General features: G+C 41.4%; 2 protein-coding genes across 5 annotated transcripts in view; both read left to right on the top strand.

Annotated features, from left to right (window-relative positions):
* Positions 1–17,633, top strand: part of CACNB1 (calcium voltage-gated channel auxiliary subunit beta 1) — a 240,425-nt gene that overhangs the window by 108,074 nt on the left and 114,718 nt on the right. The window lies entirely within an intron of this gene.
* Positions 1–17,633, top strand: part of FBXL20 (F-box and leucine rich repeat protein 20) — a 160,043-nt gene that overhangs the window by 107,036 nt on the left and 35,374 nt on the right. For 2 of the 4 annotated variants that reach the window (XM_050762759.1, XM_050762760.1), the window contains exons 4-7: positions 194–268; positions 2,711–2,805; positions 4,917–4,985; positions 16,362–16,457. In XM_050762759.1, coding sequence (XP_050618716.1) covers positions 194–268; positions 2,711–2,805; positions 4,917–4,985; positions 16,362–16,457 — 335 coding nt within the window. The remainder of the gene's footprint in view (positions 1–193; positions 269–2,710; positions 2,806–4,916; positions 4,986–16,361; positions 16,458–17,633) is intronic. The other 2 variants (XM_050762761.1, XM_050762763.1) reach the window with 1 other exon arrangement.

The following is a 17,633-nucleotide window of genomic DNA, read 5'->3' as shown; positions in this document are numbered from 1 at the left end:
TATGAGATTATCTAATTGGAGAATACAGTATGGGTCAGGAGTAAGATACATCATTTGGGAGTAAGTGGGTAGGGCCTGATAAATTTTTGGATCCATTTTAGTCATTAGTTGGTTGAATTGTGAACTTGAATATTGCTGCCTTTTCCCCTTAATTTTAGCTTCTGCTCATTCTGTCTCTTTTTCTTTAAAATAGGCCTGGAATGTTCTGGCTCTGGATGGCAGTAACTGGCAGCGAATTGACCTATTTGATTTCCAGAGGGATATTGAGGTATAATTATGTGGTGTGTGGCCCCAGTTTTCATGTTAGTAATTACAGCATGGAACAGATTAGCCCTGACCATATTAATCTCATTTTCCTTAGAGAGAGGAAATACTATTTTCAGTGCATCTGAAGTTTACAGGAACCTCTAGAGTTCCCAAGAGTTTCTGCAGTTTTTGAGAATGAGCCAGATTATTTCACTGAAATAATACAATTACTTAGTATTAATAGGACTAAATAGGATTCTTTGGTCCTGAAATAGGACTAAAAGTTTGTTTTTGCAGTGGAAACATTGAATCTATGTTTGCTTATTTTAGTGAAGACATTTTATATTTGTTTACTGAAGAACAAAGAGAGTTATAACTTGTTAGGATGGCGTTTGTATATATATATTTTTGAGATACGTGTTTTGATTCTTGAGGAGCCAGTTTCTTGGAGGACAAAGGTTGAATAAAGCCAAAGCCATTTATTGAATTGTTTTTGCTACAGAGAGGTTTTTTCCTCCTCTCACTTTTCCCCCCCATGTTTTATCTCTTAGTATAGCCATCACCTATAAAATGGAGAATGGCTTACCCTTAAATTATTTTAAACTGAATTTGAACTCTGTAGTTCTTATCCTTCTCATCAGGAAGGTAGAAATAATAGCTTCTTCGTGGCTTCTTGAGGATTAAATAAGGTTTTTTGAGGGCACGTGAGATGACTTTACACCTTTAATCCCAGCACTTTGGGAGGCCAAGGTGGGCGGATCACCTGAGGTCAGGAGTTTGAAACCAACCAAAGTGCTTTTAAAATAATACCCAAGGCCGGGCACGGTGGCTCAAGCCTGTAATCCCAGCACTTTGGGAGGCCGAGACGGGCGGATCACGAGGTCAGGAGATCGAGACCATCCTGGCTAACACGGTGAAACTCCATCTCTACTAAAATATACAAAAAACTAGCCGGGCCAGGTGGCAGGCGCCTGTAGTCCCAGCTACTTGGGAGGCTGAGGCAGGAGAATGGCGTAAACCCAGGAGGCTGAGCTTGCAGTGAGCTGAGATCCGGTCACTGCACTCCAGCCTGGGCGACAGAGCGAGACTCAGTCTCAAAAAATAAATAAATAAAAAATAAAATAAAATAAAATAATACCCACTAACATTACACTGGATTTTGTTTTTTGCAATTCTCTTTTTTTTTTTTTTTTTTTTTTTTGAGACGGAGTCTAGCTCTGTCGCTCAGGCTAGAGTGCAGTGGCCGGATCTCAGCTCACTCCCAAGCTCCTCCTTCCGTGTTCACGCCATTCTCCTGCCTCAGCCTCCTGAGTAGCTGGGACTACAGGCGCCCGCCACCTCTCCCGGCTAGTTTTTTGTATTTTTTTTTTTTAGTAGAGACGGGCTTTCACCCTATTAGCCAGGATGGTCTTGATCTCCTGACCTTGTGATCCGCCCGTCTCAGCTTCCCAAAGTGCTGGGATTACAGGCGTGAGCCACCGCGCCCGTCCGTGTTTTTTACAATTCTCTAACCTTCATGGATGTAAATAAAGCAACACCACCCACAAAATTCTTCAGCAAGCTTTTGTTTTTGTTTTTGAGACAGAGTCTCATTTTGTCACCCAGGCTGGAGTGCAGTGGTGCAGTCTCAGCTCACTGCAACCTCTGCTTCCTGGATTCAAGCAATTCTCATGCCTCAGCGTCCCGAGTAGCTGGGACTACAGGCATGAGCCGCCATGCCTGGCTAATTTTTGTATTTTTAGTAGAGACTGGGTTTTACCATGTTGGTCAGGCTTGTATTGAACTCCTGACCTCAAATGATCCGCCCGCCTCAGCCTCCCAAAGTGCTGGGATTATAGGCGGAATCCACTGTGCCTGGCCAGCTTTTGTTGTTGTTGTTGTTTTTGAGACAAGTTTCACTTTGTCGCCCAGGCTGGAGTGCAGTGGAGCGAGACCTGGGCTCACTACAAGCTCCATCTCCCGGGTTCATGCCATTCTCCTGCCTCAGCCTCCCAAGTAGCTGGAACTACAGGTGCCCACCACCACGCCCGGCTAATTTTTTGTATTTTTAGTAGAGATGGAGTTTCACCGTATTAGCCAGGATGGTGTTGATCTCCTGACCTCGTGATCCACCTGCCTCGGCCTCCCAAAGTGCTGGAATTACAGGTGTGAGCCACTGTGCCCAGCCCAAACAAAACAAAACTGGCCAGTTTTTGTTAAATGTTCATTGAGTCCCTACTATAAGCAGAGTACTATAATAAACATTTTGGAAAAGATACAAAAAAATAAATGTAGTTGCTGTACTTCAGTAGCTGTGGCTTAATCAGGAAAGCTTTCCCAGGGTAAGTTACAATTTTCCTATTAAATTAATTAGGTCATAATAAAAGCATTTTCTCGTTGTTTATAAATCATTAAAAATGAGGATGTGTTCTTTTCTAAAGTAATGAGATGGGTTATCTTTTTGTTTGCCTGTCTATTTTTACAGGGCCGAGTAGTGGAGAATATTTCAAAACGATGTGGGGGCTTTTTACGAAAGTTAAGTCTTCGTGGATGTCTTGGAGTGGGAGACAATGCATTAAGGTGAAAACATAACTGTTGATTAATCTTCTTGATGGAAGTGAAGAGCAGCACCATCTCACCCAGAAAAGGCTAAAATCGTTTTAAAATTACTAAGTTATTAAAAATGCAACCACACATACATTGCTTATAATCTGAAAATATCCAGTAATAAGAAATGTAGTTTTAACAATAAACAAGAACAAGTACTGCCTGAAAAAATCCCACATTCCCCATCATAAGTGTTTCTTTTGGAGCTTTGAATAAATTTTTTAATTAATTAATTATTTTTATTTTATATTTTGAGACAAGGTCTCACACTGTCACCCAGGCTGAAGTGCCCTGGCATAATCATGGCTCACTGGAGTGCCCTGGCATAATCATGGCTCACTGCAGTCTTGAACTGCTGGACTCAAGCAATCCTCCCCCTCTTGAGTAGCTGTGACTAAAGACATGTACCACCACGCCTGGCTAAGTTTTAAAATTTTTTTATAGAGTCAGCGTCTCATTTTGTTGTCCAGGCTGGTCTCGAACTCTTACACTCAGTCTTCTTGCCTCAGCCTCCCAAAGTGCTGGAATTACAGGCATGAGCCACCGCACCCAGCCTAGTTCTTTTTTAGGGTTATGGTTAACCCTAACCTGGGCAGTGGCCCCAGGACTTTGGGAGGCTAGGTGGGAGGATTACACTTGAGGCCAGGAGTATAAGACCAATCTAGGCAGCATGGCAAGGCGGAGTCTCTACAGAGCCGAGTCTCGCTCTGTAGCCCAGGCTGGAGTGCAATGGCCGGATCTCAGCTCACTGCAAGCTCCGCCTCCCGGGTTTACGCCATTCTCCTGCCTCAGCCTCCCGAGTAGCTGGGACTACAGGCGCCCGCCACCTTGCCCGGCTAGTTTTTTTGTATTTTTTAGTAGAGACGGGGTTTCACCGTGTTAGCCAGGATGGTCTCGATCTCCTGACCTCGTGATCCGCCCGTCTTGGCCTCCCAAAGTGCTGGGATTACAGGCTTGAGCCACCGCGCCCGGCCTTAGAAAACTTTTTTTAATTAGCCAGGTTAGGTGACATATGCCTGTAAACCAAGCTACTAGGGAGACTGAGGTAGGAGGATCACTTGAGCCTGGGAGGTTGAGGCTACAGTGAGCTGTGATTGCACCACTGTACTCCAGCCTGTCTCTAAAAATAAATAAATAAGCAATCATTTATTTTTTTAATTTAAAATAATTTTTAAAGTTATGTTTGAAGAATTTATAATTGAAAATTAATTTAAACCAGGTGTGATGGCCCAAGCCTGTAATCTTAGCACTTTGGGAGGCTGATGTAGGTGGATCACTTGAGATGAGGAGTTCAAGACCAGCCTAACCAACATGGTGAAACCTTGTCTCTACTAAAAATACAAAAACTTAGTCAGGCATGGTGGTGCGTGCCTGTCATCCCAGCTACTCAGGAGGCTGAGGCAGAAGAATCGCTTGAACCTGGGAGGTGGAGGCTGCAGTGGGCTGAGATGGCACCACTATACTCCAGCCTCAGCGACAGAGAGAGATTCTATCTCAAAAAAAAAAAAATCATGGCCAGGCTCAGTGGCTCACACCTGTAATCCCAGCATTTAGGGAGGCTGAGGTAGAAGGAATATGAAAAGGTGTATAAGGCAGGGTCTAGAAGGGTCCCAGGCACAGGAGCTTCTGTCCCCGTGGAATTGGGGTATACTACCCTTCTGGCATGTGGTTACATTCACCAACCCAGAAGCTCTCTGATCCCTATCATTTAGGGGTTTTTACAGAGGTTCCTTGATCACAGACATGATTGAAGACCAAATATTATATTAGGTTTGTGCAAAAGTAATCACAGTTTTTGCCATTAACAATAATGGCAGTTACTGTTAATTAACAGTAATGGCAAAAACCGCGATTACTTTTCACCAACCTGTAACAAAAGATACTATCACTCAGGAAATTACAAAGATTTTAGGGACTGGATGCCAAGAACCGAGGATGAAGACCAAATACATGTTTTTCCTTTATATCACAGTATCACAGTTATCAACAATCAATATTACCAATAATAATATATTTTATTGCTTTTTTAATGACTGGAATTTTGCTTATTTCATTTGAAACCTCTTACTTTCTTTCCTATAAAGAACCTTTGCACAAAACTGCAGGAACATTGAAGTACTGAATCTAAATGGGTGTACAAAGACAACAGACGCGTAAGTATTTTATGTTTTAGAAGGATAAGTCATAGCCCCTTATGTCTGGCTGATACTACCTTTAAATTCAGGCCACTAACTATATTTAGCAAATTTTATATTGGTTTTGTAGAGGAAAGATATTTTTAAAAGAGAAAGCAGCATCAAAGTAGAAATGGAATGAGAAACTTGTTTTGGAATTCTATCTTTGATATTTAAGGTGAAACTTTCAATAATTGTCGTCAATGTAGATACAGTAGGGATAGTAATAATACATATTACTGGGATTATTTATATTTCAAGATACTAGTAGCTACCAATTAAAAGCCACAGTAAACATAATTCTATGAAAAGATTAAAATCTTAAACAGAGGACTAAACAGCTTATGATAATCAGTCCTGAGAACAGTTATTAAATGAAAATGATTCACTAAACATGCTGTGTCTCTGTTGGTCATGATCTGAAGGAAATTAAGCTTAATTCTTCATCCTCAAGAGGCTTACAGTCCCAGAAATTAGACCTAGAAGGTAGTTATTCATTAACTCTACTAATAAGTATTTCTTTTTTTTTTTCTGAGATGAAGTCTCGCTCTGTCGCCCAGGCTGGACTACAGTGGTGCAACCTTGGCTCACTGTAACCTCCGCCTCCTGAGTTAAAGCGATTCTCCTGCCTCAGCCTCCCAAGTAGCTGGGTCTACAGGCACATGCCACCACGTCCGGCTAATTTTTTGTACTTTTAGTAGAGACGAGGTTTCACTGTGTTAGCCAGGATGGTCTCGATCTCCTGACCTCATGATCTGCCCGCCTCGGCCTCCCAAAGTGTTGGGATTACAGGCATGAGCCACTGTGCCCGGCCTCTACTAATAAGTATTCCTATAGATTGATTTGGAAACCTTTACTGTGAGAGATGAAATGTACTAACCTCTTCCCCCACCATTACTTTATACCAACAGAACTACATTTGCTTTAGATAAATTATCTTTTAATTTTTGTTTCCTTTGAGTACTTATGTTATAAAGATTAAGAATTTGACCACTTGGTATCTAGAAAAGTGACATGTAATTAATATTTTTTGTCAGAATCTATCTTATCCTCAAGATGCATTGGCGAAAACATAATATATATGTGCAAGGCTACTACATTACTTGTAATAGCAAAAGATAGGAAACTACCCAATGTCTATCAGTAGAGTACTGGTTGAATAAAAGTAATGAGGAAAATCTCTATATAATACTCTGGAGTGATCTTGAGGACATGTTGTTAAATGAAGAAAAGGAAACTGCAGAGGAGTTTGTATAATACACCTTTTGTAGGGCCAGAAGACTTAATACATATATATATATCCATATTTATTTATTTTCAAAAAGAATGGAAATGCCAATCAAAAATAAAGTAAGTAAAAATAGTTGTTTATATGGGGAAGTGAGAAAACACAAGGGACAGGGATAAAAGGGAGAACTCTGAATTATGTTTTATCGTTTAATAGCCATGTAAATATTTTACATCATTCAAACAAAAAATTAAGTCAAAAAGAAATGAAAGCAATCCCTACAAATTAAAAACACATGAACCGGCCTAGTGCAAGTGACTTAGGCCTAAAATCTCCGCACCTTGGGAGGCTGAGGTGGGTGGATAACTTGAGGTCAGGGGTTCAAGCCAGCCTGGCCAACACGGTGAAACCCCATCTCTACTAAAAATGCAAAAATTAACCAGGCATGGTGGCACATCCCAGCTACTTGGGAGGCTGAGGCGCAATAATTGCTTGAACCCAGAAGGTAGAGGTTGCAGTGAGCTGAGATCACACTACTGTATTCCATCCTGGGCGAAAGCACAAGACTCTGGCTCAAAGAAAAAACCCCTTGAACCCAAGTTGGAGTTATAATCACACAGAAATTACTTCTGCTGACTTTTTTTAAATGTGAAAATTGAAACATATACAGAAGTAGACAAAAAAGTGTATTGAGCCCATCACTCAGCTTTAACTGTTACCAGTTTACGGCCAGTCTTGTTTCATGAATAACTCCACCCACTTATCCTCTCTCATTTTATCTTATTTTGAAGAAAAGTCCTAGACATCATATTATTTAATCTGTACTTCAGTATGTACTCTTTAACAATAAAAGTCTCTCATGTAAGTGCATTAACTTTTATTGTTTGTTTATTTTGAGATGATGTCTTGCTCTGTTGCCCAGGCTGGAGTGCGGTGGCGCGATCCCAGCCCAGCTTCCTGAGTACCTGGAATTACAGGGGGGTGCCACCATGCCCGACCAATTTTTGTATGTTTAGTAGAGACAGGTTTTCACCATATTGGCCAGGCTGGTCAGGAACTCCTGACCTCAGGTGATCTGCCTGCCTCGGCCTCCCAGAGTATTGAGATTACAGGTGTGAGCCACCACGCCTGGCCGTAAGTGCATTAACTTTATCACTGCTCTAAAAACAATATCTTAAAATCATCAGATAACCAGTTGTCAGTATTCACATTTCCACGTTTTAGTGAATTTAAAAATACACTATTTTAAACACAGTATTAGCCTTGAAATACACAAATTTTTTAAATCAAAGAAGCAGCAGGGGACTGTGGCTCACTCCTGTAATCCAAGAACTTTGAGAGGCCGAGGTGGGTGAATTGCTTTAGCCCAACCTCAGCAACATGGCGAAACCCCACCTCTACAAAAAATACAAAAAATTAGCCAGGCATGGTGGTACATGCCTGTAGTCCGAGCTACTTGGTAGCCTGAGGTGGGAGGATTGCTTGGGCTTGGGAGCTTGGGAGCCAGAGGTTGTAGTGAGCTGAGATATGTGTCACTGCACTCCAGCTTGGGCAACAAAGCAAGACCCTATCTCAAAAAATAATGAAGAAGCAGCTAGGTGTGGTGGCTCTCACCTGTAATCCCAGCACATTGGGAGGCTGAGGCAGGAGGACTACTTGAGACCAGGAGTTTGAGCCTAGCCTGGCCAACATAGTGAGACCCTATGTCTTAAAAAAAAAAATCCAAGTAGACTTCTGCTTCTCACAGTGATAATAACTGCCCTCCTGCTGTAAACAACTAGAAAACTAAACAAAACCTAGAAGACCAGTTTAGGATGTTGTACATGTAGCACAAGACTGAGAAACAAATGAAGTGAGCCATATGATTATCCTCACTGTGTGACTGAGGCATTTTTCAGACAATTCCATATGTAGATTTGGCTGAATAGTAAACTCTGCATGCACAGGATGAGACCCCACACAGGTTGGCAAAGAAGATCTAGTGAGGAAAAAAACAATTACTGGGAAACTATAAGCCAAATAATTTCTAGGACTTAATAAGGTTGGATGAAGTTCCACCTACCCAAAATGGAGAAAATTCATTGAACACCTGGGACATTCAATAAAGACTCCAGAAAGATTACACCTTGGTAGTAGGGCTAAACTAGACCTGCTCTATTAAATATTTTTATTTATTTATTTATTTATTTTATTTTATTTTATTTTAAGAATCAGACTGGGCACGATGGCTCATGCCTGTAATTTCAGCACTTTGGGAGGCCGAGGTGGGCAGATCACCTGAGGTCAGGAGTTCGAGACCAGCCTGGCCAACATGGTGAAACCCCATCTCTACTAAAAGTACAAAAATTAGCCAGGCGTGGTAGCATGTGACTGTAATCCCAGCTGCTTGGGAGGCTGAGGCAGAAGAATCGCTCAAACCCAGGAGCTGAGATCATGCCACTGCACTCCAGCCTGAGCGACTGAGCAAGACTCCATCTCAAAAAAAAAAAAAAAAGAAAGAAATTGATCCAAAACAAACTTAACTGCCTGCCAAAACGTGGTTCAACACTCTTTTTTTTTTTTTTTTTTTTTAATTCTTTTTTTTGAGACAGAGTCTCGCTCTGTCACCCAGGCTGGAGTGCAGTGGCCGGATCTCGGCTCACAGCAAGCTCCGCCTCCCGGGTTCATGCCATTCTCCTGCCTTAGCCTCCTGAGTAGCTGGGACTACAGACGCCCGCCACCTTGCCCGGCTAGTTTTTTGTATTTTTTAGTAGAGACGGGGTTTCACCGTGTTAGCCAGGATGGTCTCGATCTCCTGACCTCGTGATCCGCCCGTCTCGGCCTCCCAAAGTGCTGGGATTACAGGCTTGAGCCACCGCGCCCGGCCGGCTCAACACTCTTTAAAGGAAGACATCAAAATCCAGACACCCAGCAGTGTGGCATACAGAGTATTTGTCACTCAATCAAAAATTCTAACGAAGCAGTGGGAAAATGTGACCCAAAACCAGAAGAAAAGCCAGTCAATAGAAATAGACCCAGAAGAGGTGGAGGTTGCAGTGAGCCAAAATGGTGCCATTGCACTCCAGCCTGGGCAACAAGCGAAACTCTCTTGAAAAAGAAGAAAGAAAGGAAAGAAATAAACCCAGAAATGACTGAAATAGAACTAAGCAATAAGGAGTTTAAAAATAACAGTTACAAGCCAGGCATGGTGGTATGCACCTGTAATCCCAGCTAGTTGGTAGGCTGAAGCAGGGGGATCATTTGAGACCAGGAGTTAGAGACTGCATTGCACTGTGATCATGACGGTTAATAGCTACTGCACTCAAGCCTGGGCCACCTATCAAGACCACATTTCAAAAAGTAAGTAAATAAAAAATTTTAAATAACAGGTACAAATATGTGCAAAAATTAAAAAAATAAAAGAATGGGAAAATATATACTATTATAAATACTAATTGGGAAAATTGGAGTGGACATTAATATCAGATGGAGTAAATTTAAGGAAAAAGATTAGATGAAAAAAGGTATTAAATAGTACCCCTGGCTTATAAAACAAGTATGCCAAAAAGCAGTAAAGCTATTGAAGACTTCAGCAACACTATCAATGATGAGCTTAATATAATTGACATTTATAGATTGCTACACCAAAAAGCATCAGAATAAACATTCTCTTCAAGTACATTTGGAATATTCAATAGGACAAACCAAATAATGGGCCATAAAACAAAATGTAATACATTTGGAAGGATTAAAATCATATTGGGTATGTTCTGTGGCCTCAACAAAATTAAAGTAGAAATTAATAACAGATACCTGGAAGATTAGAAAATTAAATGACATGCTTCTGAATAACCCATAGTTCAAAGAATTACTTACAAAGAAATTTAGAAAATATGCTCCATTGAGTGATAATGAGAATATGTAACTTTTTAAATTTGTGGAATGCACCTAAGGTATCGCTTAGAGCAAAATGTATAGCATCAAATGCTAATATTAGAAAGGAGAAGTTTGGCCGGGCATGGTGCCTCATGCCTCATGCCTGTAATCCCAGTATTTTGGGAGGCCAACGCAGGCAGATCACTTGAGGTCAGGAGTTTAAGAACAGCCTGGCCAACACAGCAAAAACCCATCTCTACTAAAAATACGAAAAATTAGCCTGGTGTGGTGGTGCCTGTCTGTGGTCCCAGATACTTGGGAGACTGAGGCAGGAGACTTGCTTGAACCCAGTTCAAGAGGTTGCAGTAAGCTGAGATTGTGCCACTGTACTCTAACTTGGGCGACAGAGTGAGACTCCATCTCAAAAAAGAAAGAAAAGTTTTAAAATCAAGGATCTAATCTGCTTAGAGAGCTAGAAAAGAGTCTCTCCTCTCTCCTCCCTCCCTCCCTACCAAAAAGGAAGAAAAAAGTAGAAAAAAGTAAATTAAATCCAAAGGAAGGAAGGAAATAATACTGGAAATCCATGAAATAAAAAATAGGTGGCCCGGCGCGGTGGCTCGCGCCTGTAATCCCATCATTTTGGGAGGCTGAGGCGGGTGGATCACTAGGTCAGGAGATGGAGAGCATCCTGGCTAACATGGTGAAGCCCCGTCTCTACTAAAACAAAAAATTAGCCGGGCGTGGTGGCCTGTGGTCCCAGCTACTCCGGAGGCTGAGGCAGGAGAATGGCGTGAACCCAGGAGGCAGAGCTTGCAATGAGCCGAAATCGGCACTGCACTCCTGCCTCAGCGACAGAGCGAGACTGTGTCTCAAAAAAAAAAAAAAAAAAAAAAGCACAGAATGGAGAAAATTTATGAAGTAAAAGTTGATTCTTCAAAATAAAATGAATAAGCTTGATTAACCTTTGTCTAGATTAGTCAAGAAAGAACACAAAGGCTGAGTTCTTTGGCTCATACCTGTAATCCCAACACTTTGGGAAGCTAAAGCAGGAGGGTTGCTTGCACCCAGGAGTTTGAGACCAGCTTGGGCAACATAGTGGGACCCCATCTCTACAAAAAATAAAAGATTAGTTGAGCGTGATGGCGCACACCTGTGTTCCCATCTACTCAGGAGGCTAAGGTGGGAGGATCTCTTGGGTCGAGGAAGTCAAGGGTATGGTGAACTGTGATCATGCCACTGCACTTCAGCCTAGGTGACAGACTGAAGCCCTGTCTCAAAAAAAAGTTTATGGACAAATAAGATAGTGTAACTTCTTCAACCTGATCGAGTATATATGTGAAAAAATCTCTTACAACATCATATTTGATGATGAAAGACTTCCTGAGATGAAAGATTCCCTAACAGCAGGAACAAGGCAAGGATATCAGGTGTTACCACAGCTGTTCAACATTGTACTGGATGTTGTGCCTAATGCAATAGAGGAAGGATTATAAAAGGCATTCACATAATGGTATAATTGGATTCATAGGAAAGTCCATGGAATCTATTACAAAGCTACTAGATCCATTGAATTCTAGCAAAGTAATGAGATACATGACTACTTTGCAAAACTCAATTCTATTTCTGTATACTAGCAATCAGCAATTGGAAAATGAAGTTTAAGATATATCATTTATAGTAATACCCAAAAATATAAAATATATAAGGATGAACGTAATAAAAATAATGTGTAAGTCATATACGCTGAAAATTATAAAATGATCACTAACAAAAGTTAGAGAAAAGAAAATTTTAAAAAAAAGACAAATAAATAGATGGAGAAATAAACATACAAATTTTTTTTTTTTTTTTGAGACTGAGTCTCGCTCTGTTGCCCAGGCTGGAATGCAGTGGCACATTCTCAGCTAACTGCAAACTCTGCCTCCTGGGTTCAAGTAATTCTCGTGCCTCAGCTTCCCAAGTAGTTGGGATTACAGGCGCTTGCCACCACGCCTGGCTAATTTTTGTTTGTATTTTTAGTAGAGGCGGAGTTTCACCATGTTGGCCAGGCTGGTCTTGAACTCCTGTGCTCAACTGATCCGCCTACCTCGGCCTCCCAAAGTGCTGGGATTACAGGCATGAGTCACCACTCCTGGCCCCATACATATACATTTATAAACTCAATATTGTTTTGGTTTGGGGTTTTTTTGTTTCTTGAGATAGGGTCTTGCTCTGTTGTCCAGGCTGGAATGCAGTGGTGGCACAACCACAGCTCACTGCACTCTCCATCTCCTGGGCTCCCACCTCAGCCTCCCAAGTAATTGGGACTACAGGTATGTGCCACCATGCCCGGCTAATTTTTCTATTTTGGGTAGAGAGAAAATTTCACCATGTTACCCAAGGTTGTCTCAAACGCCTGGGCTCAAGCAGTCGGCCTGCCTCGGCCTCCCAAAGTGTTGAGATTACGGGCCTGAGCCTGTTAAGATACTTGTTTTCCTTAAATTGTTCTACAGATACAGTGCAGTTCCAATAAAAAATCCCAATAGGTTTTTTTGTTGAAATTGAAAGGCTGGTTCTAAATTCATGTGCAAATTCAGAGGTTCTAGAATAACAAAATCAATTTTGATAGACTGTGAAGTCTGGGGACTTATACTACCTGATTTGAAGGGTTATTATTACAGGAACGGTCATCAGGACAATGTGCTGGTGGTATAAGCATAAACGTATCAGTCAGTGGACTAAAATAAAGTGCCTAGAAAGGAGCCCACACATAGACAAGCTATAAAAGAAAAAAATGATAAATTGTACCTCATTAAAATTAAAAACTTTTATGCTTCTGCCAGGCACGGTGGCTCACGCCTATAATCCCAGCACTTTGGGAGGCTGAGGCAGGCAGATCACCAGGTCAGAAGTTTGAGACCATCCTGACTAACACAGTGAAACCCTGTCTCTACTAAAAATACGAAAAATTAGCCAGGCATGGTGGCACGAGCCTCCCAGCTACTCCAGAGGCTGAGGCAGGAGAATCACTTGAATCTGGGAGGCGGAGGTTGCAGTGAGCCGAGATCGTACCACTGCACTCCAGCCTGGGCGACAGAGCAAGACTCCGTCTAAAAAAATAAATAAATAAATACATAAATAAATATGCTTCTGAAGATACTATTAACTTAAAAAAATAAAAAAGGTCACATTGCCTGATTGTCTGAGGAAAAAAATAAAATAATAAATTGGAAAAGGCCAGGCACCATGACCTACACCCGTAGTCTCAACTATTTGGGAGGCTGAGGCAGGAGGATCACTTAAGCCCAGAAGATCAAATCTAGCCTGACTGGTGTTTCTGGTGAGACTCCAACTCTAATTTAAAAGATAGAAAAGAAAGAAAATGAAAAGATAGGACACAGACTGGGAGAAAGTATTTGCAGGTCATATATCTAATAACAGTGCTTCTCTCAAGAATATATAGAGAGCTCTTAGAATTAATAATGAGAAGACAATTAAACAAAAAAAAATGGGCTGAAGTCTTAGATAGACATTTCACCAAAGACATATGAATGACAAGTAAGCATAAGAAAAAGTATTTACACCGGGTGCAGTGGCTCACCATTCGTGCAGTCCTAGCACTTTGGGAGGCCAAGGCGGGCAGATCATTTGAGGTCAGGAGTTTGAGACCTGCCTGACCAACGTGGTGAAACTCTGTCTCTACTAAAACTACAAAAAAAATTAGCTGGGTGTGGTGGTACGCGCCTGTAGTCCCAGCTACTCAGAAGACTGAGGCAGAAGAATCGCTTGAACGTGGGAGGCAGAGGTTGCAGTGAGCTGAGATCACGCCACTGCACTCCAGCCCAGGTGACAGAGTGAGAGTCCATCTCAAAAAAAAAAAAAAAAAGCAAAGAAAAAGAAAAGGTTTTCATTACAGAATTGTAAAGTAAAACCACAGTGCAATTCCACTCCATACACACTAAGATAACTGTATTCAAAAAGAGAGACAATGCCAAGTATTGGCAAGGATTTGGAAAAACTGGGACCCTCATGAATTTCTGGTGGGAATGTAAAATGGTATGGCCAATTTGGGAAACAGTTTGGCAGTTTTCTTCAAAGTCAAACATAACTTTGCCATAGGATCTAGCAATTACATTCCTAAGACTCTGTTCAAAAGAAATGAAAACAAGCCGGGTGTGGTGGCTCATGCTTGTAATCCCAGCACTCTGGAAGGCCAAGGCAAGAGGATCACTTGAGGCCAAAAGTTTGAGACCAGCCTGGGCAACATAGTTAGACCCTGTCTCTACAAAAAAAATTTTTAATTAGTGTGATGGCACGTATCTGTAGTCCTTGCTATTCAGGAGGCTGAGGTAGGAGATCGCTTGAGCCCAGGAGTTGGAGGTTACATTGAGTTATGGTAGTGCCACTGCACTCCTACCAGGGTGACAGAGTGAGACCCTGTCTGTAACAAAAAAAGAAAAAAGAAATGAAAACATTGGCCCACACAAAGACCTAGAAGACATATCAGCCAAAGAGAATGTGTGACTCTTGTTTAGATCCTAATTTGAACGAATCAACTTGTCAAAAACATTTATGATATAATTGGAGAAAAGTTAACACATTTCAGCATTAGATGATATTAAGAAATTAAAGTATTTACCTATCAGAAATAGATACCAAGGCCAGGCACGGTGGCTCATGCCTGTAATTCCAGCACTTTGGGAGGCCGAGGCAGATGGATCACAAGGTCAGGAGTTCAAGACCAGCCTGGCCAACATGGCGAAAACCCATCTCTACTAAAAATACAAAAATTAGCTGGGCATGGTGACAGGTACCTGTAATCCCAGCTACTTGGGATGCTGAGGCAGGAGAATTGCTTGAACCCAGGAGGCGGAGGTTGCAGTGAGCCAAGATCGTGCCATTGCACTCCAGCCTGAGCGATAAGAACAAGACTCTGTCTCAAAAAATATATATAGATAGATACTGAAACATTTACAGGTAAAATGGTATGTTTGGAATTGGCTTTAAAATCCTGGAATAAAAAAGGGGGGAAGAAGAGATGGCATAAATTTTTTTTTTTTTTTTTTTGAGACGGAGTTTTGCTCTTGCTGCCTAGGCTGGAGTGCAATGGTGCAATCTTGACTCGCTGCAACCTCCGCCTCCTGGGCTCAAGCCATTCTCTTGCCTCAGCCTTCCCAGTAGCTGGGATTACAGGCATGTGCCACCACGCTCAGCTAATTTTGTATTTTTAGTAGAGACGGGGTTTCACAATGTTGGTCAGGCTGGTCTAGAACTCCTGACCTCAGGCAATCCACCCACCTCAGCCTCCCAAGAAATAAAAATATTTAATAGTAGAATACTGATAAATGTTGGGCCAGGCGCAGTGTCTCACACTTGTAATCCCAGCAGTTGGGGAGGCTGAGGCATGTGGATCACTTGAGGCCCAGAGTTGGAGACCAGCCTGGCTAATATGGCAAAACCCCATCTCTACTAAAAATATGAAAAATTAGCTGGGTGTGGTGGTGTGTGTCTGTGGTCCCAGCTACTTGGGAGGCTGAGGCATGAGAATCGCTTGAACCCGGAGGTGGAGGTTGCAGTGGGCCTAGATTGCGCCACTGCTCTCCAGCCTGGGCAACAGAGCAAGATTGTCTCAAAAAGAAAAATAGTATTTATAAATGTTGAAGTTTACTGATGGTACATGTGGGTTCTCTGTATTATTTACTCTTGTTTGTATTTGAAGTTTTTCATGATCTGTTAAAATTTAAAATGAGAACTTGACCGCCAGAGAAAAGTTTTTAATACATAAACTTACTTTTTTCAGCCCCATCAGTCCATCATCCATCTTTTGTATACCTTGCAAAAATCCATTTCCTACATTACTGTTATGCAAAAGGTTATCTTGAGTAGGGATTTAAGTGAAAAAACATGCAGAGCTTTTCTTCTTCATGTTTGACTATATGCTAGTAGATAGCCATTAGCTTCTGGTGTTTCTGGATTTGCAAAATGCATATAGATCTCTTAGAAATCACATAAGTATCATGTTGTCAATTGCTGTTAACATTTTAAAATATGAATCAAACACCATCTTCCCCTCATGCAAATTCTCATATACAGCACAACCTTTTTTCTTTGTGAGTGGTATCTGTCTCTTCCTCAATGTGAAGGGTCTTAGGATATGTAACTGCTTTTTTAGGGGTATGAAAATTTTACAGTTCTTATATATACACATATGTTTAATGAGAACAGTGTCTGATATACCAAGGATGTGTACTTGTCTTGTTTATTCATTATTTTCTCCTTTTTCCATTTTTCAGTACATGTACTAGCCTTAGCAAGTTCTGTTCCAAACTCAGGCACCTTGACTTGGCTTCCTGTACATCAATAACAAACATGTCTCTAAAAGCTCTGAGGTAAATTTCTTATAATAAGCATGTCCAGTAATCAGAAAAAAATACATACTTTAAAAAAATAACTGATATAAAGTTGGAATTGAAGGCAACTCTGTTTTATGGATATATTTTGTAGTTCAGAATAGATATTTTGTTTTACCACTTGCCCTGATTACAGTTATGGGACATACTAAAGTGAAATGACTAGAGGTAACTAGGATTTCTGAACAGGGTAGTACAGTTTATACATAAACAATTAGATTTTTATGAAGTCTTATTTTCAAAAAGAAAATAAGGCCGGGCGCAGAGGCTCATGCCTATAATCCCAGCACTTTGGGAGGCCAAGGCGGACAGATCACGAGGTCAAGAGATTGAAACCATCCTGGCCAACATGGTGAAACCCCGTCTCTACTAAAAATATAAACATTAGCTGGGTGTGGTGGCATGCACCTGTAGTCCCAGCTACTAGGGAGGCAGAGGTTGCAGTAAGCTTAGATCGCGCCATTGCACTCCAGTCTGGTGACAGAGTGAGACTCCATCTCAAAAAAAACAAAAAAAGAAAGGGCACGTGTTATTATAGCTTAGTGCTTAAAACAGGTATCTGGAGCCAGATTATTAACCAGGTACTTTAAGCAAACATAACCTTTCTGAGCTTTTTCTTCTCACCTCATAACATTTTAAGGTTTAACGAGGTATTAGGCGACACCATATAAAGTTTTGCTAGTATTTGACAGTTTTCATGTTATAAGAATGACAGCTGCATGTGGCTCAACCTGATGTATATAAAGTGCTTTAAAAAGGGTCCCTGAGGCCCTGGGCATGGTGGCTCACACCTGTAATCCCAGCTCTTTGGGAGCCCAGGGTAGGAGGATCACTTGAGCTCAGGAGTTCTAGACCAGCCTGTGCAACATAGGGAAACCCTGTCTCTACTAAAAAAATAAGAAAATTCGCCAGGCGTGGTGGCATAGCCCTGTAGTCCCAGCTGCTCAGGGGACTGTGACGGGAGGATCGTTTGAGCCCGGCAGGTTGAGACTGCAGTGAGCTATAATTGTGCCACTGCACTCTAGGCTGGGCAACAGAACGAGACCTCATCTCAAGAAAAAAGAAATACAAATTTAGTTAAGTAGAGTATAAATAATCTAAAATGTGGCTCCTTTTAGACCTTCTTTGTGAATATTGAACACATGTACCTAAGAC

This window comes from Macaca thibetana, chromosome 16 (genome assembly GCF_024542745.1).
Source record: "Macaca thibetana thibetana isolate TM-01 chromosome 16, ASM2454274v1, whole genome shotgun sequence".
NCBI lineage: Eukaryota > Metazoa > Chordata > Mammalia > Primates > Cercopithecidae > Macaca > Macaca thibetana.
The sequence above is the reverse complement of the archived record's forward strand: the minus strand, read 5'-3'. Positions and strand labels throughout refer to the sequence as shown.